The sequence below is a fragment of the Cydia pomonella genome, chromosome 4 (assembly GCF_033807575.1).
Source record: "Cydia pomonella isolate Wapato2018A chromosome 4, ilCydPomo1, whole genome shotgun sequence".
Classification (NCBI taxonomy): Eukaryota; Metazoa; Arthropoda; class Insecta; order Lepidoptera; family Tortricidae; genus Cydia; species Cydia pomonella.
The window spans coordinates 3312796-3336616 of NC_084706.1; the positions used below are offsets into that span (position 1 = coordinate 3312796).

The window sequence follows — 23821 nt, forward strand, 5'->3', positions numbered from 1 at the left end:
ACGTTCATATCGTATCTAGACCTTATATTTGACGTATCTTAAAGATTGAATCGGGCCGTTAGTATGTAATAGTTATGGTACCCGTCAACTTATGACACGAAATGTATGGAAATCACTTTAAAATGGACTTAAGTAGTGACTAAATGTACTATAAGCTGTACACCAAAATCTATATGCGATTAATTTGACTCTGAACAAGGTCTAAAAATGTAAATATTCCTCATTTTAAACTTTAAACGGTTTTCTCTCGCCTAAGTTGAAAATTAATGCAGAGCGCTAGTTTTCTATTATGACGAAGGCGGCGAGCGACGTTGTATCAATTTTTTATTAGACCTGAGATTCAATGCTGAGGGATCTATTCATACTCGTATCGTAATTATAATGCAGAGGGGTCAATATTATATGTAATTACAGACTACACAGCTGATTTCATTTACTTGACACATGGAAATTTGTCTTGTCGCGGCTTGGGCGAGCCTATTCAGTACGCGGTCGGAATGCAGAGCATTCTCGATCCTTTTGATGAGAGCTAAGATTAATTTCGGAGGGTTTGAAGAGCTCGAAGCTCAAAAGAAGTTGTAGAATATAAGTGCATTAATAAAGATTTTTTCAATCTCTCGTTATGTACCTACTCTGTCATCGGAAAAAATGTCTTTATTAATTATTGTCAAGAGTTTTTGATATTGAACTTGCCTTCAGCATTACGGCCCAAACAATTTGGAATTTCTTAGATTCAACGGGCATTTGTAATAAACTTTAGCAGGGCCGTCACAATAGACCACTGCTTGGTCGATGTGGCACTCAAAGGCCCACAATACCCCTAATAATAATAAATACTTAATTTCAAGATATCGTGAACTACAAAGTAAGCCAAATTTTTCATATTCAGCATTTTACCCATATTGATGCGATTATTGTTGTATAAGTCAATTTTAAAGATTGTACCTAATATGTGGGGCACGGTAGTTTTTTGAACCCTCATAACTTGGGTTTGGGTTATACCGGATAAAAAAAACTCTCGGGATATGATGTAATTAGTAGACTTATTAAATGTACAAAGTTTCAATTGCATAGCTCTTATTCTTTAGACTTTATTTATATCTAAAAATATCATAAGGTAATTCCTGAAGTCCTAGAAAGCTGAAATTTGGTATGTAAGCTAGTATTAGGACATAAACAACAAAAAAATCCTAAAACATGGAACTTTTACCCCCCCCCCCCCCTAATTTAAATTACGGGATGGAAGATTGTCATAAGTACCTAACCTACAAAAACTAGTGAAATCCCAACAAACACATTTTCATGAAAATTTTTGCCAAAACGACTATATGGCTCGCACTGTCAAAAAGTTGTCAGATGTCATGCCAAGCTTCTAACTCTACAGGCCCCAACTTCACAAACTTAAATATGTAGCTTTTACATATATTTTATATAAATGACTATAATTAGAGAATGCCTGTGTATATGACAGATAAACGGACGGACGCGGACGGACATTCACACTACGTGTACCTTTTTGGTATGAAACTCTAAAAAGAAGAATGGTTGAAGTTCTACGAACCTGTGATGGCTGGAGCTCGAGTGTCCGGTGGTGGAACTTGACATGGGCGAGCGTGCCGGGAACGCGGCCGCGCCATGCCCACCCTCCGACATTACGAATTCTGCAACAATAATCATAGTTATTATGGAACAACCAAAAATTTAATAAGTTGTGATGTACCTACTTAAATAAGAACTCTTCAAGGAAGTAATTCTATTGATTTACAATATTTATATTTATTTATACTTTACTACACATAAAATATTAAGTACAAATGTCAACCACTGGGTCAAAAAGAGACGTTTGTTAGGTGCAGGGTTTGTACTTGAAAATCCCAATTATTAAATTTTATTCTACATGCATCCAATTTGTTATGTTTGAACTCAACTAAATATTTTCAAATAACATTTAGATTATATAGCGAAATTTCGAGTTTAGTTTATAAGCAACTAAGTAGGTTAAGAAGGTAAAAATGACCGCAAATGGAGTAAGTCTCATTTTATATCTCGGCCGGGGCCGGGGGCAGCGTCGGCGCTAACTATCAATCCTTCTGTCACGCTATCGACAGCGCATTTGTTTGTTCTCACCATTTTTGTCTCGGTGCTACTCGCGCTATATCTGTCTGCGTGGCGTGCGGAGGCCGGCGATCAATCTGCCGGGAACCGCCGCTGAGCATGATGGATGTCGGATCGAAGACCGAACGCCTCCACTCACCGCCTTGACAACAAGCTACCATACATTTTATTGACGACCATTTTTTACAAGGACCAATGGCAAGCTCTGTTTGTTGTCGATGTCCTCGCTATCTAATGAATTATTTAACATTGTTTTCTTAGTCTTGGTCGTTGTTTATGGTAGTGTCTTTGGTAGTGTATAATAAGGAACGACCTAAACTTCACTTTGAATCATTGCTCGAGAAATGTGTTTTTTTGCGATACCAAGTCTTAGAATACTCTTTTATTTTTGTTTTAATTTCTTTACATATTTTTGAGTATGTAGCCTAGAGTATAAACTATACTCCTACAGGCTTCTTGAGTTTTGTGAACCTGTTTAGTTCTGTATTATAAATAATGGTAATCTGAAATACAGAACACAAAAAAATATCGTGGACACGTAAATATCGATAGGTATTGGATTTGTCATTATTTGTAAACAACTCATTTGATGTGTTTCTGGCATGAAAGAGTCATGAAAATGATATACTCACGTAAGGTTTATTTAATTTGGATGCGCGAGGTGTTATTATAATATATATGATCACTCCATAGAAGTAAAAGTATATAATACCTTGTAAAATTGTGTTTATATAAGTTAAAGGCTAGGACATATCAATCAGGTGACTTAAATAAATAATCAAAGCTCTTTCCTGATGCAACCATATCTTAGTAAGACGGCCTACATAATATATAATCTGGGAGACTTATTATTTCGTATGGGTATTTATATTTAGTATTCATTCTCGAATAGATAGTTAACTTCTGTTTTTGTTTTGTTTTGACAAGGATTATGAATTTAAACATAAGTACAAAATATAAGCGTAATAATAGCAAATTGTGTTTGCCTATAATTGGGTCAATACTCGGTTAGATCTTATATATCTTTAATTAAATTTAAGTCCATTTGTAACTGTGTTATACCTGTAAGCAAACCTTGATAAATAAAATACATTAAGTACTTCAATTTAATCTTTATTATAACTAAACCGAAATATTAATTTATTAATGTAGAAATAAGAAGAGTATACAGTTGTCTCTATAACTTGTATCCTAGGTTGCTTGTAATCTTGAAAATGTACGCCTCCTGCTGGTTCAATATGCAAAGACAGCGAAGCGGAAGAAATGGAAACATACTCAGATACTGCGCGATTCAATACACGTGAACTACAGTGTGTACACCTACGCCATTTCGTTAAAAAGGAAATGGTAGCACAGCGAGTACTTTCGCACCTTAAATATAACTAGTATTCACTAACTAGATATATTCGAAGATTAGGGTTAGAGTAACTTCTACGACGCGTTTTCCTTATCTGACTACAAAAGATATTTATTTATTTTTACAATATGGTAATCAAGTCTGGAAATAATTATGTTAATGTTACATCTTATCTCTCAAGAAATTTAATACGTAATCTACCGAGCCAGAGTACTACACTACGTACAATAAAAGAATTGAATTTCCGTACCATTTCGTAATTTGTCACACTGACAATCAATATGATATTAATGTCCTACCTACATGAAGCAAAATAGTGATGTAGAAGAAACTAGTGAATGTAGGCAAGTAAATGCTGTTACTGTAGCAGGTATGAGTCTTGCAGGTTACTGGGTTCTCATATTTAAAACGAATTCTAAATCTAAGTCGTATCGGTTGGCTGTTTTTAGGGTTCCGTAGCCAAATGGCAAAAAATGGAACCCTTATGGATTCGTCATGTCTGTCTGTCCGTCCGTATGTAACAGCCACTTTTTTCCGAAACTATAAGAACTATACTGTTAAAACTTGGTAAGTAGATGTATTCTGTGAACCGCATTAAGATTTTCACACAAAAAAAAACAATACATTTTGGGGGTTTCCCATACTTAAAATTGAAACTCAGAAACTTTTTTTTCATCGAAACCATACTGTGTGGGATGGATAGGTCTTCAAAAATTATATTGAGGTTTCTAATATATTTTTTTTCTAAACTAAGTTGTGTGCGAGAAACACTTCCAAAGTGGTAAAATGAATCCCCCTCCCCCTGTAACTTCTAAAATAAGAAAATGATAAAACTAAAAAAAAATATATCGTGTACATTACCATGCCAACTTCCACCGAAAATTGATTTGAACGAGATCTAGTAAGTAGTTTTTTTTAATACGTCATAAATGGTACGGAACCCTTCATGGGCGAGTCCGACTCGCACTTGGCCGCTTTTTTATAAAACAATCAATGCTTCCCCGTCGAGTTTTAGTTCTTACTTAAGGTGACTTTTTGGTGAAAATTGCATTTTAACAACAAGCTTTTATCGCTGACTGTACTTTTCCATCCACAGACAAGTGATACTCATCGAGACAATTCTAACAACCCCAAACTCAATTAGGTTGCGTTGTTTTATCACAGAGTTCCTATAGCCACTTCCTATCTCCATCATCAGATCAGATCGATGGTATCATAATATTGCATTTTACCCGACTTTCATCGGAAACCGGGAAGTAGATCAAATTTAAGTTGCAAGATTTGACCCGTACAAACATATACATAGGTACATACATAGATACATTGCAAGTTAAATAAAAGCTTGTAAAAATGCGACATTCGCTTGCTTGCTTGTTTCCCGAAACCCGCGCTCATCCCTATAGAAGTATGGATGCGGGATGTATGGGTCCGCGGGGATGGGTGAAGACCCATAGTGATTTTTTTTATACTAGCTTATTCTTTATAGTTGTATGTGGCAAAACGAGTTTCACCGTTTAAAGTAAAAAAAAAAACAAGAATTTATCAAAAAATCATAACTACAGAATTGGAGTGTATGTCGAGACTAATCTACATGGAAAATTTAGAGGCTTGAATCGGTCTCATTTGCTTGTACAATGAAAATGTTTGTTTAAAAAGTGGCATCTTTGATACGTTTTTTTTTTGCTATTATAGTTAACCAATCGTGTTATGGCAACTACAGTAATGAAGACAATGCCATGAATAAGCAGTTCATCAAATAATACTTGAATTGAATTTTGTGATTGCTGAGATAAATTAAGATACTTGACGGTAAAACTTACAACGCGTTGTCTTAAATGAATATTGTCGATGATTACACTAATTTAACAAAGCTCGTACCAAAAACAAAAATATTTTAATCCTGTTATGGCTTGTATTCTAATTGGATTTAGAATGGCGTATCTTGTTACGTATGACACAAGCGATATTATAAGCAAAGGGCAGTGCCAATAGCAGTATTAAAATAGTATTGTCTAAGTTTTGTAATGGTCGAAAAATGAAAATTGATTGTCGCTAACTAAGCCATGTTTTGAAAGCTACGGCGGAATGGAAGTGGTCAGCTCCATTCTTTGACTCAAGCACAGAAAATATAGCGTAGTGAGGGCTTGGACTTGATGTATGGTGAGTATGAGTAAATAATGAAGGCGGCGAAATAGTACATTACGATACAAGTGCGAAAAGTAGGAAATTCGCAACGAGTTGCGATAAATTAAAACACGTCCGGTGGGAGTGTTATAAATCGACACGAGTGGCGAATTGCCTTTTCGCACATGTATGTTACAACGGTTCACAGTACATATGGACATTTAAATTTTCGACATACGCACGTATAGTGCTAGTTACCGCACTAAGGCGTAATACTGTAACAATAATTTAACATCTATGTAATCATTAATCAACAATGAATTTATAGTAAGTATACGTTTTTACAAATATAAGAAAGACCCTCCATTTATTTACGCGGGATACGTTTGAGACAACGATTTCGGGGTTTGAGACAACATAGTAAAAGTCGTTCAGTATATTTTACATAAGGAATTAAAAACACCCACAATACAGCCAAGACTAGTAGTGGCTAGTATGTATTGATGCAAATTTTAATATCGCGCGAAGACAAGTTGCTGGTTATAACCTTTCTATTTGCGTTCGTCGGGAACAAAAATGTTCGTTTACAGGTTAGTTGTAACTAATTATTGTTCAAACAAGAAACTTAACGAGTGTGGCCATTAATCACGACGACCGTTATTCTTTCCAGCCGCGCCCTGTCGCTGTTGGTAAATGGACGCGCTCAGCCAGCTTACAACCCATTCCTAGGATTACTAGGTACGGTTTTACGGCTTTTCTGACCCAAGTTTTTTACTATCTTCGTACGTATAAGATTAATATCAATATTGACATTAAAATTATTATAAAAGACATACATTGATATTGATGAATAAAGTTACGCGAATACGGTAAATTAGTACTTAACTTTGACAAAAGCAAAAGTTAGATTGCACGAATAAAACTTGCGTAGACTTATATAGGTAACAGACCATGTCAAATAATAAACTTGCCTCACTTACTGTGATTGTGTTGTTTTATTACAGAGTTAATTTAAATTGCCACCTTTGATTTCCATCAACGGAACATGGCGTTGTCGCTAAAGTACGCAGGTATGAAATTTCATCGAATATCGGAATCCTGCTAAAGTTTTGCCTGCAAGATTTAACCTGATTAAAATAACAAATAATTACAAGTTTCCGTTCCTACTATAGCAGTACTGGAAGTTCTGCTATAGTAGGAGGAATTTCCATGTTTGTGTATTTGCGATTTTTACAGAAATTTGTCTCCCATAGAAAAACCTCTGTTAGAGTTTAGATTGGAGAGACTTCCTGACTACCGAAGATGAACTCCAGTTTAATGGTATAAATTACTCGTAAGATGATATTCCTAAAAGCATACAACTAGTTGTGAAAATTGAAATTCAAGTGTGGCATTGTGGAAAACGGCAGGTGAATCATAAAAGTGCATTGTCCTGATTAAAATAAGAAATAATTACAAGTTTCCGTTCCTACTATAGCAGTACTGGCAGCAGGGAAAAATCAATATGAACTTTTTCAACTATTTACGGTTTAACAATTGATAAGCCTCGCATTAAGCTTTTTAATAAAAAAATACCCTAGGTCCAGATTTTAAGATATACACAAAGACTGTTTAGCTACATTTATAGCTAATAAATGAATAATTATATATTTTTAAATAATAAATACTACAGTTATCGTTGTAATGTGTAAGATATGAAACAAAGTGCTCTCAGGGACGCATGGGCTGTCAGCTCTCACAAAACGTCGTTCGTCGTTCATCAGAATAGCGACGTGAGGCTCTCTATGAATTCTGTATGAGGTAACCGCTATTTTTACATAAAAAATCAGTATGGAATCAAAATTCACATGACCGTGGCGGCCACCTTAATTTTCTTTCTCGACCCGCGCTCTGAATACCAAAAGAATGGACACAGCATGCGCCGCATTCGAAATTTTAATATTTAACTTGGTCTGATATTGATTTGACATTTCAAGCAGAGCATCTCATTCGTACTCCTCTATTGGACGTGGAATGTACTGCGAGTTATAGCAAATCAGTAACTAATCATGTTAGGATTTTAAAAGTTAGAAATGGTAGAATGTGTTTCCAGACCTAAACAACTGGAACGTCTCTAAAAACAGGACGTTGCTAAGAACCATCCTTGTTAAAATACGTTTCATCTTCTAGTAGGACTCGAATGATATTTCCGTATTGGCGGCAGCCAACAATGCTGGAGTAATTCTACTTATTTCGGTTTAAATTACTTGATCTCGTTTACGGGCCTTTGAATGTTGTACAAAGTTTTCACAAAGTTTGCCCCTAATTTATTGTTCTCCATCACTTTCTTTTGTTTATTTAATGCGTATAACATTTTCAAATTAGGTTACAAAACACAATTGAAATAGACTGGTTAACGCTTTTTTTTATCATAAAGATTATGCTCGTATATATTCATAATTAAAACTTTTGACGATGAATTGCGTATATGAATTGTGATTCTAAATGACATGATTAAAAGGGACTAACAATAGAAAGCGTTTTAACTCATTACGATTCTAATGACAAACATAAGTCATGTAATTATTCCAATATTTGTTGATAAATGAATAACATAGCAGATTAATTTTTTGATACGCTGTTTCTTTTACAGAAGCTGTATTCTAGAAAACGGTGGAAATACCAAATTACAGTTGTTTCCCCATATATCACTCGGCACTCGACGCGAATTAAACTCAAACATTCCATCAGGCTAAGAATTTAATCTTAATTTAAATGAAGGTAATTCCCTTAGTAACTTTCCGACACAGTTGCTAATAACGAAACTTGCGGTTAATAGCAGCGCCGCGAGCGAAGGGAGAGTTTGCTCAAATTTGAGAAAATTCAATGGCAAAATCTGCTTTCGTGAACTTTACACTTTTAATTCTAGGTAAACTGATCATTTAAGTTTAACATATTATTAAGCTACAATGTTTTTTTTTTATAAAATTCAAAGCAATAGAATTTCTCTTTATTTTTTATAATATTGTATTTCTGCAAACATTAAGGGTATTGAAAAGTTTACTAACAAAATATTAGGTATTTAGTGTGTAACTATAGTGCCAATAAAACATGCAGTCTACATAAGTATTGTAATTGATTGCAGCAAATATCGCGATTGATCGTCTCGGGGACGTTTAAGTATGGGCATAGGTACGGGGGGAATAACATAATTTTTATGGTGATATTAAAGATAATATTTACGACGATACTGCCAAATAAGGAGTGGTACAGAAAAAGTAGCAGCACATTATGTGGATTTTTCATTTTATTTAGTGATAATTGTTGTAGTAATCCGTACATACTATTCTATACAATTAAATACAATCGTATTTAAAATAAAAGGGCGAATTGAAGTGTTCACCTTTTATATTACATGTCTCCTAAGACTTTTTGAACAGCGTCTTCAGATATTTTTTGAGGTGTTTCTCATAAACATATTTTTTTCTTTAAGTTTGATAAGCTACTTAATGCATTATTAAATTGCCTTATGTTCGATATTGCACTTTTTTAATTTGACTTCACTTTGAGGTAGTTACATGGAATTTCCATTTTTGTGTATTTGCGATTTTTACAGAAATTTGTCTCCCAAAAAAAAACCTCTGTCAGAGGTTAGATTGGAGAGACTTCCTGACTACCAAAGATAAACTCCAGTTTAATGGTATAAATTACTCGTAAGATGATACTCCTAAAAGCATACAAGTAGTTGTGAAAATTGAAATTCAAGTGTGGCATTGTGGAAAACGGCAGATCAAAAGTGGAAAAAGTCACGAAGTACATTGCAATAAAAATGAGAAAACTCAAACAATCTGATATTTCTCAATATGATTTTATTGTTATTATATAGTATTTTATCTGCAGTTTACTGAACAAAATAAACTACTTCATAATTAGTAAAAAATAAAAAAATATACTAAATAATTCACTGCCACTTACTTGCCCTTCCTCACAATAAATTTTTTTGTAGTAGATATTCACTTATTGCAACGTATCAGCTGCAACGAGACAAAGATGCGACTTTATTACGCAATTTTTTATATTTGTAAGCGTTTGTCGTTTATGTGTAACTTCCCAAATACCGAAATATTATAAACGCAGGTAGGTACACGCTCCAATTGAGTATTAATTAAACTTATATGTATGTATACAGAAGGTGCCAAATCCAAAAACATAACAAATAAAAAAATTAAGATTATTAATATTTTTAATTTAAATTGTCGTCTAGTACCCACAACACAAGCCGTACTGAAGTTACTGTGGGACTAAGAGTAGGTCGATTTGCGTAAGATTTTCCAGTATTTATTTATTACATTTTAACTGCTATAAGGGTTATGTTTTTCAATGAAATACAGTCACATCGTTTCAGGAGCTCGCTTGAGTCGGCACTCGGCAGGAACAAGCCTAATTGAGTTAGTTCGCTTCGCAAACAACTCGAGAAATGTTCCTATTGGCAAGTTTCCGACAAGCTTGAAAAATTACTAATTTACATAGCCAAGCTCTAACTTGTTTTCGAACTATATCATTTAGTTCATTTTTGTTTAGGTTCTGGTTTGTTTTAGAGTTTATTTAATTAGGCACAAAATTTACGTAGGTATATATTTACGATGAACATCTCGTTTATTCTTTGGCGCGATCTTAAAAAAATGTACATAATGTCAAAGCCCAACATATTTTACCTACTCATTAACATCAAACCCTATACAAAACTCGCGAAGAAGCTGACAAAATGCCACGTCAATTCACCAAATTACGAAGTAATTGAACCGAATTCCAGAGTGAAGCTCATGTAATGAAAGCAGATAATGGGAAGCGAAGAGAAAGCAGGGGGCTTATTCAATTCATTCGCTCGCCCTGACACTGACTTAAGTAGATAGTTAAGATTTAGCGGAAAGCGCCGAGTAGCGCTCACTAATGTGTACGTACTCAGAAAGTAGTCTTCTCAAGAATTGGCGCTTAAGTACCTCCAGCGGAAACTTGCCACCCATTAGTTACTTGTGCGAACACATTATAGTTAAACTTTTGTTTATCGTAGTTACAAGGCGCAAATAACGACATAGCAGGTAATTCTAAATAAGGATGCTACTGGAATATTAAAATGCTCTCAAGTAACTGGAGTTTATCGATGTGGGACGAAATACGAGACATACTAGGGTAGATACTCATATCGCGAAGTTGCTTCGGTTCAGTCAACAACCGGAGCATTTCAGCTAAATAACACCATCACCAAAACGTTCAAACAACCGTGCACTTTACTCGATTGGTTCTGAGGTGGACCTTTCTTGGGACATTACTTGGATGTAGAAGACACGAGTATGGTACGTCTAATAGTAGTTTTAAAAAAGTGATTTATTTTACTTATAGGTCCGTTTACAAATCCAATAAATTTTCATATCCAAAATACAAAATTCAAATAATAATAGGTATTATAAGTTGATTTATGACCTAATTACCTAGATCTTAGTTAAAATAACTATGAATTTAAGCATGGGTTTTGATGTACCTATTTTAGTTAAGATAAAATTTAGTTTTTATCTGTATAATTGGATATTTATTTTATTTTTAAGGCATGTATTGATGACATTCGCTGTAAGTATAAGTTTTTTTTTAATAATTACATACACAATACCTATCTAGCTTACGAAATGTAAATTTAGATTAAGAATATGAAATAAACAAATTTAAAAAATAATGCTATTTTCATATTTGGATGGCGCTCATATAATGCTCCATGAGGATGGTAAACGGGGGGAGACTTGCGGGTTGACTATGCTGCCGTGCAATTCCTCCTAAACCGCAGTTACTGCAATAAATCGATTTCGAGACAAACGCAAAAAACAATTTAAAAGTGATTTATTTTCCGCGCAGATTTAAATCACTTTTACAGACAAACGAAGTATTCGAACACACACGTGCAATAAGCTCAAAAACACAATATTATTAATCTCTTCTGAAATAAAGTACCTATTAGACTTAGGTATCCGAATTCTGAGTTTTTACTGCGCTCTCTGGTAGACTAAAAAATTTACAAAATACAAACGTGCAACTACTGCACGTCTTTTGCATGCCCTTTAGACAATTTTAGCGATGCAGCAACAGAGCCTAATCTACTATGATTAAGCTAGTATTTTGATTAAATCATAGTGCTACGGGAGTTAGTTACTGCATAAAATGTACGCGTTTCCCAAGTAGCACAAACCTGCTGTATAGTAGCTGAATTATTGTCCAGAACAGAACCCTTAGCTGTATAAACCAGCTGAATAAGAGTGTTAGAGGCGCTGTAAGTGCTGATATAACTCTATTTTGGGCACAAATTAATCAGCTGTCAGCTGAATAATTGGAAATATTGCACTATATCAGCATTATATCAGCATTACTAAAGGTAACAGTCACCCTAAGAGCTGAACATTGACTGATTAGTGGATCACGTGTTACCTATTTACAGCTTAATGGCTCATTAATAGAGTCTCTGTTGCCCTTTTTTCAGCACAAAGTACTTAAAAGAATTGATTTAACGCTTCTAAGGAGTTGAGAATGCATAATTGGGACGATTGTGAATATTTTTGCTCCACTCCTTTATTATTTTCTTATATTGTTAGCATGAACTATTTCGTGACGTGATGTTTATAAACAAGGTGCAATGAAGGTGTAAACGTTAATTTTGGTACCTAAGTACAACATTGATTTTATTCCCATGTGTGTGAATTTCAAATGGGAAAGAAATTTTACTGTCAAATACTATATGAATGTAGATAAATTTTACACGCGCCCCCAAAATATCACTGTTTACTTGAAAATTTTAGTATTAAATAAGTCGATGTTATGAACAAAGAATACTTTTTTATTCATAATACTCGTATAAATTGACGATAAGCTGTTACTCATAAAATCATCCGGTTTCCTACACAAATCCGGTGTCGTTTTCGTTGACTTAATTAGGATAAATGAATAATATATAACATTGAAATCTAAAAAAATGGCAGATTACTAATGAGTACCGTATTAACCACGATAAAATGGTAGAAGCTATTTCAGTGTTCACTCGAGGTACATTGACTAATACTGGGCTGTCTAAGTGTCCACTCGTAGTACATAAGTCAGCAAAGAGCTGACACGGCGAGATCTTGTGTCAAACAAATCAGTTATAGATTTGTGTATAGCATAATTGTGGGCCGCATTGCATGCAAATAGTGGCACAGTTAGCAATGAACTACTAAACTCTCCGTATGAGTTTTAGGGATTTCAAAAATTCTCTATTAATTTTTCGGCGTATTCCGCCAGTTTTCCTTTTCTGTTTCCAGATCACAATGTCGCCACGCTGGTGGCGAGTAACTAATATATAACTATGAGGCGATAAAAATGTAGTCTATAAGATCTTATTTAACTACATTAGCAGATTAATGCCCACGCTGGTACAAGTATTCAGCTCCAATTAGGTTCACAAGCCACATGTGATCTAATAACCAGCAGTTTGCTGTAATTCAGAAGTATATGAATTCATCCAAAGCGATCATGGGGGCTTTATAAGTGTTATTATAGGATTGCATGGAATAAGCTGATTAACACTACTAAAGTTCCACTATATGCAGCCAGGCGCATTATATCATTGTTAATTGATATCACTGAATAACTGACTGCAATATAGTAGTTCACATGTTCTTTCTTAAAATGCAAGCGTCTAAGGGTACACTTGTAGCGTCTTATTCAAAATATAGCTTAGTTAAAGCCCACAAAAATGCGCCAATACAGCTTACAGTTCCACATTTCAGCTCTCAGTTCCATTAATTGCTAAAAGCTGTATAATATAGAACTGTTTTCCCATATTAACGCTTGCAGCATTACAGTTGTGCAGTGGTGATGCATAATAATGTTATTATACAGACGATAGCTTAATTTTCAGCTATTGCTGTTGGGATGTCATATTATAACTCTATATAAATGCTAAAGTTACCGACGTGAACAGTTTGTGACACCTTATAATGCAGTTTTGTGCTACTTGGGTTGTAACGAAACTTAACTGATTTTATTGCGTTTGAAGTAGTAAATATACGTAAAAACCAAAATGTTCCAAATGCAGTTTACATATTTGGATATGGTACTTTTAAACAGTATTTTAATTCGTTTTGTTCCTAAAAGCATTACAGATTAAAGCGTTTGTTCAACTATATTTAATATCTGGAGACCGAGCTTTGCTCGGAAAACATATAAAACTCAAAAATACAATTGTTTACTATAATTGTAGTTTAGTATCTTGCCTATTATTTCCAATCAAAGCTTTACATCTAAACCCATGTCATCCAGAAAAAATACACTTTTCTATAAGACAATAATCGTCGCAGAGTGTACAAGTGGTCCATCATTTGGACTTTGTTGTTGATTTTTGACCGACTACTGGTTTGTCATGGGCGGCACTATCATTTAGAGCTCAAGCAAACAAACTAATTATTTCCAATATTTTATAAGTAAAGGTTACAGTTCATTTTGAAACAATGTCAAGTAATGCAGAAGAATTATTTTCAAAGATCCAATATTATTGATCTAAAGTTATAGTTTTCCCCTAATTTACATTTTCTTATGTACTGCTATTATATTGCACACAATTATAAATAGTTATATACAAGAATTGCTCGCTTAAAGGTATAAGATACGAGTACTGCGTTTTAGTCTGAGCCGGCCCAAAATTCGTAGCAGTAGGGAATTTTACTGCGTTCTAAGCAGTATTTCCTAGAAAAAACTAGTCTTTTACTGTATTTGGGAATTTTAATTCTTATGTTCCAAGTGTCCGAATTGAAAATCGATTGCATTCGATTATGTATGGGAGTATACTGATTATATATAGATCACGACAAAACTATAAATCGGAAAATTGACAGTTACTGCGCTTTAGGGTCTGCACATCAGTATGATAACAGTTAAGATTCGCTATGAAACTGCTTGCATGAAAGAGTTCTACCTTACCTACCTACCTACCATTCTATGTTACCTTCGTAATTTTTCAGGCTACTTCAAATATAAAAACTGTAACTTTATCTGTGTTTAGTCAAAATGTAGCTTGTGTCGTGACTAAAGGAAATCAGTGTGTATTTTATTTATATCTTTCATATTTCATCATATTTTATAGCTGTCTGGATCAGTTTAAGGGCAGGTACCATAAAAATGCATTTACAAAACCTCGCGTTTTATTATTACATACAAATCATCCCATCACCAATCATCCCATCTATCAACACTAGAAGAAGAAGAAGAATGATTAAAGTAACCCCGATTTCGAGTAGCACGTAAGAAGAATCAGCATATACAAAAATAAATAACACCCTTTAACTCTATTTACGAAAAATTCGTTTTCCATATTTTCCTAAGGATAAAATACTGATCCCATGCATATCTGATTCGATCCTCATTCGTATGTTTGCGTAAAATGTCCTCTGTAAAGGAATCTACATAATCAGAGTCAGCGAGACGCTGTCGAAATACGAAACGCCTGACGACTCTTGTGCGAGCATGACATGTCTTGTCATCTCAAAGACTTTCTTAGGCAGACAGGAAAAGATTCTAGAACCACAATCAAATGTGATTTGACTACTAGTAACACTTTTAACGTCTCACTTTTGCGATCCAATTAGAAGCATTTGGATTGTTGGAAAAATCGGTGTAAAATTTCTCACCACAGACGCCTAAAAGCAGAAGACCAATTCTGTACCGCAATAAAACGTATGAAGCGAGTATTATTCGCATGATCACATTTCCTAATAAGTTCGATCCCACAACGCGTTTAATGTAGCGTAAACTAATACGTTTGGCTTGGCGCCTGCCCGTCACTGCCCGCTCCCCCAAACATCTACAGACTCCTCAGACTCTATTAGTTAGTTTGCCTTGCAAAAAAATACCATATTTGCTTTGTTGGAAATGGTTAATTTTATTTCCATAAAACATATCTAAGAACAGTCTATATTGGTTAATCCGTAGAGCTATAGCCATTCAAACAAACAGTAGAAAAAGGCGCGAATTTAAAATGTTCTATGGAACCCTAGTAAAGAACCTACTTGCCAAATTTGGAATCTCTAGAACTAGCGGTTTAGGCTGTGCGTTGATGTCAGTCAGTCAGTCAGTCAGTCAATCAGTCAGTCAGTCAGTTTCTTCTTTTATATATTGAGATAGATGTCTGTGTCTCACGGAAGTTTTGTTACGTAGCACTTTTAGAACCACTTTATAAAAAAAAATATTTTGATGCAAAAACAAGCCACGCTAATAATTTTATATCTTATTGTTAAGCTTTACTGCACTCTCGAATGAAGTTGTATATCATAAATCCTGTGCATGAAGCAAAACCAACTAAAAATGGATATAGGCGCGTGTCTACGACGCGTGTCATTCGTCACGGATTTGAGCGTGAAATAAACGCGTCACCCAGTGGCTTGCGGTCTCGCCCGGCGCTGACGGGTGTGGTCACTTCGAATTACCACTAGTAATTAGAAATCCAATTATAGTACATACATGTTCTAATGTATTACGGGTGCGTATCGATGGCTATAAATATTTTCGTTATAACATCAGTCGCAATAACGCGCATTTGATATAATTATTGAATGACATAACAACACTTTATATATTTACTAAATATATATCGTTTTATGTAACGATTAATTTACCTAATAACATTTAGCATAACGTTCTTGAAGTATAATGCATATTTCTTATTACCGACCTTATGATATAAGGTTAATTTGATCTAAAGTAGAATTAACTGTTTGCGTTTGTATTAGTGGATACATGTTTTTAAAAAGTACAAAACAATACAGTAATAACTTCCTGTCCGCTAAAACACGACAATAATGGTTGATTTTTTATAATTTGAATTTGACCATAATGAAGAACTTTCTGTACTATTTTTGCTACATTAAGGTGAACATTTCCGAGCATATTGGAGAAAAAAATATTCTTTTTTGTAATTTTTTCATCATTACAATTATTTTGACTCGTATTGGAGAAGAGGTCACTAACCATTTCTGTTGTGCCCGACTTCTATTTTCTCATCATATGCATAGATATATTAATTTTTATGACACTTTCGGCAATGCTTCATTAAATTCCACTTGGTTATATATTAATAATAAGTCCTCTAAATCAGAGTGTCTATTCAAAGCAATAAAACGTAATTTTACTTTCCCTGATGAATCCTATTACTTATTAAAGGCAAGGGTTCGTCGGAAAACTGAATAATTCACCTGTTATTCATTAATGATAGGCAGAATAGGCACTTAGAATGTCTTGTTCCCTGATGAGACTACAAATGTCCATTTCCGTCCACGCGAACCTCGCATTAAGGGAGTCCGTCAAGTACCTATCAGTGCGGTGCACTTGTTGGTGGGTCGCCGGCCGCGACGCCGCGCCGACCGCTATGCCAGGTTACCTTTTAAGAGTCTGCAAGCTCAGCCGAATTTCACCTTCCCATACAATCAGAGTTTCGTTCTCATTTTAAAACTACCAATACGTAGTTTTAATTGAAATGAAACTTTGCACATATTAATAGATATACCTCATGTCACATGAGTTTTATCTATTCCTGTAACTAGTTTATACAATGTGTTTGTACACGTATAGTGGAGCCATTAACTACGTATAGTACGATGAATTTTATCGACAAATCACCCCCCATAACTATGTTTTTTCTCAACCATTTTACAAATGCACCCCTTCAAAGTTTTACGTTGCCAAACACGACTGCACTTGGTTAATGTACCATTATTTGTCCATTTACCATTCGCACATTTAAAGAATAACTATCATTCGATAGCTTATGAATTAGGGCATACATTTCGAGCAATAAATGTCACAGAGAATTTACCACGATTACTCGAGAATTAATCACAAAGGTAAAAATTATCTTCAATTTTTTTTTTATTATATTTTTTTTTTCGAAAACGAAGTTATTAATTTGTACTTTTTTTATGTCAAATGATAGTACAGTATATCAGCTAAAAGTTGACATCAAAATGATAGCACTACACAAGTTACACGAGTCCAAACAATACCTTCTGTAATATGCGTTGAACTAAGTCGTGTCTTTGAAAAAGTACCGTAATTTAAGCTCAAAATTAAAGGAGTTTAATAAAAGCACCGAGTATATCTATCTTTTACATACCTACTCGTATATGTCGTCTAGTCTGTCTAGTATCGATTAGCCTCATGGAACTTATTGTGCGACTAGTCCCTAATCGGCGTAGGGCTAAGACTGTCCTGTAATAATTATTTACTTATTTGTTTTTTTTTCTGTGTATTTTCGTAAAACTGATTTAATGCCTAGTATAGGTTGTAAATCAATTTGATCTATGTAGGTAAGGTACCCATTGTAATACATATGGTTACACGATATGGCTAAAAGTGACATAGTTACATTACATCAAAACTCATACACGAATGAATTATTATAACAAGTTCACCTTTCATTGGATTGAGGGACACAGTGGATCCCCGGTGTAACAACACTGCGGTTAGGTGCGGGGGCATCTGACCTGGAACCAATCCTCCCGACATCTTTCAACAACTGCTGCCAGAACGTACCGGGAGGCAATATACTACAGTACACTGGCTAAACCATGCTGCATGCAGACAGGCCAATCAGGCCAAGCCCGGCATCAACGGAAGGCTCACAAAGTCGCTCCTCCAGCTCGGTAAGGTCCGATTTAGGATGATAACCGGTGTCATAACAAATTGTGTGATAGAGACTGTTTCTTATGCCGAGGTTGTATGGAGAGAGATAAGACAGCCTCTGGATATGGTGCTGAAATGCAGCGGAATATCTCCATACAGGGCATAACATCTCGGATCCCATTAGATGTCCCTGAGGTCCTACTCAACATGAAATTGCACTTAAGACTTATTAAAATTGAAATTCTTACGAACGTACTCTTTAACATGTGGATATTTTGGATATGAGTATGGGCGATATGAATGAAAGTCATTATGACAATCAGCCATTTTAAGAAACAAATAAAGAGATTTAGGCATATTGGCACTAATTTGGTTTAAAAGACAATGGCATTTTGGTATTTAGGTGCAATGCAACCAAAGCTGAACTTCTACAAAGTTAATATAATAGGTACGATTGAATTTCAATGATTGCTCCATTCTATAGGAATAGTCTTGTTGCCATGAGCTGGTTGACGTAGTATTATAAATAAGTTTGATGTGGGGGATGGTAGGCTTAGCACAGGTGCGCGCGCGAGATATACTACCCGTCCCTCTCTAATTCATAGTTACAATAAAACGGGTACTCTATCTCGCGGGTGACATACTGTCTCGCGGCGCCTCTGTACTCAGTTTGTTGGGGGATATGAACATAAATAATACATTACTCAAAAAACCCGACCCGTACCCGGGTATCTCCTTAAACTACGTCCAAAAGAGAGGTATGGGCACTGTGAATGTAATCGCGCTTTGTGTAGTAGGGCACAGCATAGCGGATGTCATTCCAGATCTAGAGGAGAGCCAAACTGGGAAAGTACCTCCACCTTACAGAAATATAATAATAATAATAATTTAGCCTATATACGTCCCACTGCTGGACACAGGCCTCCTCTCATGCGCGAGAGGGTTCGGGCTATAGTACCCACGCTAGCCCAATGCGGATTGAGGACTTCACATACATCTTTGAGTTTCTTCGCAGATGTATGCAGGTTTCCTCACGATGTTTTCTTTGATGCCGATGATATGCCGTACACAAGTCCCGAAAAACTCATTGATACGAGCCAGGATTTGAACCCGCGACCTCCGGATTGAAAGTTGGACGTCATATCCACTCGGCCACCACCGCACTACAGAAAGACCGCACCTTACAGAAAACCGCAGCTAATAACATTCGACCCTACTCGTAGTGTTGTGTTCCAGCCGGTGAGTAAGGTATTGCTAGAGCTCAACGAGGGTTTGGTGGCGTACATAGGCTACGTAGACTGCTACCATCAGGCGGGCCGTCTGCTTGTTTGCCGCCGACGTAGTATTAAAAAAACAACGGGTTGCACTCCGGGAATGCCGGCAGAAGAGAAAACTTGAATATTAACGTTGTGCATTTTTGATATTTTGGAATGGTTAGGGAATCATTTTGCACGAATTGCGTTCATTATCAGTATAAAAGTCCTATCATTTATGTGGTAAAATACAATATTTATTTATTGCGCTATCGTAAACAAACATGACAATTTATATTACATTAAAAATTTAACACTTCAGAACTATTACAGAAAAATCAACTTCCATCCAAAATTTCAACGACTCTTACTGTTACACCATCATCATTACTAGAACCATCATGGAGTTTTTCGATCAGGTCACGTGTCCATCTTACGAATTTTCAATCTGATGAATCTGTCCATTTTTTCCGCATCACAAAAAGTGCACAGCGCCGCTAAAGAAGTTTTCACTTCAAAAAACGCATTATTGATCTTCTATATCAGAGCTATAGAGTAAATAGACACCTATTTCATTAGAGTGAAAGAAACTATAACTTTTAAAATACATAGTTGTACATATACGAGTTCTGCTCCACCAAGCATAAAATGCCAAGGAACATCGGAAAATGCGCCAGAATACGATAAACAATTGAATGAATTTTAGAATGTCACTTATCGATGTTCTACTTGGTATGGCACAGTTGGTAAGTGGTGTAAGTTTAATATCCGGTCTAGAATCGTCGGTGTATTAAGTTATTTTAAGTCTAATACTTAGTTTTGGGTCTATATTTGGACATAAAATAAAAATCAGCCAAGAACATGTCGGGCCATGCTTACTGTCGAGTTCCGTCAGGGACCGGACCCGCTTACCCTAACCCGTTCAAAAACCCGGGTTATTGTAAAGCTGTGTTCCAAAAACCGCTTCATTTCGGTAAGCTTTTGATTGGCTTACCGGTTAAGAAGCTAATCCTTTTATTTGAATTAATTCAGGTTAGCGCTTACCGATATTAAAAACCCGGGAAAGGGTTATCGCTTCAAGCGCTGATTAAATACGAACAAGCTGTTTTAGCTTTTACGTAAATTGCATATGGTCTATTAACGTAGCGCCCGACGCGAAACACGGCGGTTCCATTCCCTACGTGCACGTGCGAGTGCGCGGCGCGGCGCGGCGGCAGTCGGTATTTGTCAAAGGCTTTGTAATTTGCCGACCTAATATTGCTAATTCAAACAAAAGTGTACGTTAAGTCAAGTAGCGCACGACGTAGATTTCAAAACACATGCTAAGGTTTAAGGCAAATTACCTAATATGGTAAGGCGTTGCATTGATTTTGGTATATTTTTGTTTAGTACCTATTACTCCTATTATTGTCACTTTCTTTATCGTTTGCTGTCTGTGCACATCTCGTGTGTCAGTGGAACTCATCAATGGCTTCTAATAATTTTATCGAGTTAGGGCTCATTTTAAAGGTCTTGACGAGTTCTTTACGATACACATGGTGGAGAGGGTCTGATGGTGGAATCGGAAGGTGTTGATGGAACTCATCGATAACTACTAGTAATGCTATCGAGTTAGGGCTCATTTTAAAGGTCTTGACGAGTTCTTTACGATACACATGGGGGAGAGGGTCTGATGGTGGAATGGGAAGGTATCGATGGAACTCATCGATAACTACTAGTAATGCTATCGAGTTTGGGCTCATTTTAAATATGTTGACGAGTTCTTTACGATACACATGGTGGCGAGGGTCTGATGGTGGAATCGGAAGGTGTCAGTGGAACTCATCGATAACTACTAGTAATGCTATCGAGTTTGGGCTCATTTTAAAGGTCTTGACGAGTTCTTTACGATACACATGGTGGCAAGGGTCTGATGGTGGAATCGGAAGGTGTCAGTGCAACTCATCGATAACTACTAGTAATGCTATCGAGTTTGGGCTCATTTTAAAGGTCTTGACGAGTTCTTTACGATACACATGGTGGCGAGGGTCTGATGGTGGTATGGGAAGGTATCGATGGAACTCATCGATACCTACTAGTAATGCTATCGAATTTGGGCTCATTTTAAATGTCTTGACGAGTTCTTTACGATAGACATGGTGGCGAGGGTCTGATGGTGGAATCAGAAGGTGTTGATGGAACTCATCGATAACTACTAGTAATGCTATCGAGTTTGGGGTCATTTTAAAGGTCTTCACGAGTTCTTTACGATACACATGTTGGCGAGGGTCTGATGGTGGAATCCGAAGGTGTTGATGGAACTCATCGATAACTACTAGTAATGTTATCGAGTTAGGGCTCATTTTAAATGTCGTGAAGAGTTCTTTACGATACACATGGTGACGAAGGTCTGATGGTGGAATCGGAAGGTGTCAGCGGAACTCATCGATGACTTCCCATAATGCTATCGAGTTTAGGCTCATTTTAAATGTCTTGACGAGTTCTTTACGATACACATGGTTGAGGTTCATCATTTTTGAAAACCACATTTCCTAAAACCTTTAAAACGACATCCATGACAACTTTTATGACAAGTTGCATGGCCGCCATCTTGGATTCCAAAATAGTCATGACTTTCGAAATCCGCACTCCCTAAAACCTACAAAACGACATCCATGACGACTTTTATGACAAATTGCATGGTCGCCATCTTGGATTCCAAAATAGTCATGATTTTCGAAATCCGCACTCCGTAAAACCTATACAACGACATCCATGACTAATTTTCTGACATATTTCATGGTCGGCATCATGAAATCCAAAATGATCATCTTTTTCGAAATCCGCACTCTCTAAAACCTATAAAACGACATCCATGATGACTTTTATTAAATAGTACGTGGCCGTCATCTTGGCTTCCAAAATAGTCATCATTTTCGAAATCCGCACTCCCTAAAACCTATAAAACGATATCCATGACGACTGTTAAGACAAAAAGCATGGCCGCCATCTTGGATTCCAAAATAGTCATGATTTTCGAAATCCGCACTCCCTAAAACCTAAAAAACGACTTCCATGATGACTTTTATGACAAAATATGTGGCCGCCATCTTTGATTTCAAAATGGTCATCATTTTCGAAATCCGCACTCCCTAAAACCTATAAAACGACATCCATGATGACTTTTATTAAATAGTACGTGGCCGTCATCTTGGATTCCAAAATAGTCATCATTTTCCAAATCCGCACTCCCTAAAACCTATAAAACGATATCCATGACGACTTTTATGACAAAAAGCATGGCCGCCATCTTGGATTCCAAAATAGTCATGATTTTCGAAATCCGCACTCCCTAAAACCTAAAAAACGACTACCAAGATGACTTTTATGACAATATGTGTGGCCGCCATCTTTGATTTCAAAATGGTCATCATTTTCGAAATCCGCACTCCCTAAAACCTATAAAACGACATCCATGACGATTTTTATGACATAGTACATAGTCACCATCTTGGACTCCATCCATGACGACTTTTATGACAAAAAGCATGGCCGCCATCTTGGATTCCAAAATAGTCATGATTTTCGAAATCTGCACTCCCTAAAACCTATATAACGACATCCATGACGATTTTTATGACATTGTACATGGTCACCATCTTGGACTCCAAAATGGTCATCTTTTTCGAAATCTGCACTCCCTAAAACGAATAAAACGACATCCATGACGACTTTTATGACAAATTGCATGGCCGCCATCTTGGATTCCAAAATAGTCATGACTTTCGAAATCCGCACTCCCTAAAACCCATAAAACGACATCCATGAAGACTTTTATGACAAATTGCATGGCCGCCATCTTGGATTCCAAAATAGTCATCATTTTCGAAATCTGCACTCCCTAAAACGTATAAAACGACATCCATGACGACTTTTATGACAAATTGCATGGGCGCCATCTTGGATTCCAAAATAGTCATGATTTTCGAAATCCGCACTCCCTAAAACCTATAAAACGACATCCATGAAGACCTTTATGACAAATTGCATGGCCGCCATCTTGGACTCCAAAATGGTCATCATTTTCGAAATCCGCACTCCCTAAAACCTATAAAACGACATCCATGAAGACTTTTATGACAAATTGCATGGCCGCCATCTTGGACTCCAAAATGATCATCATTTTCGAAATCCGCACTCCCTAAAACGTATAAAACGACATCCATGACGACTTTTATGAAAAATTGCATGGCCGCCATCTTGGATTCCAAAATAGTCATGATTTTAGAAATCCGCACTCCCTAAAACCTATAAAACGACATCCATG

At 36.0% G+C, this 23821-nt stretch overlaps 1 protein-coding gene across 1 annotated transcript in view; it reads right to left on the reverse strand.

Annotated features, from left to right (window-relative positions):
* Positions 1-1484: 1484 nt before the first annotated feature.
* Positions 1485-23821, reverse strand: part of LOC133516863 (uncharacterized) — a 219099-nt gene continuing 196762 nt past the window's right edge. Inside the window, exon 5 of the mRNA XM_061849873.1 lies at positions 1485-1661. Within this exon, the coding sequence (XP_061705857.1) occupies positions 1498-1661 (164 nt within the window). The 3' untranslated portion in view covers positions 1485-1497. The remainder of the gene's footprint in view (positions 1662-23821) is intronic.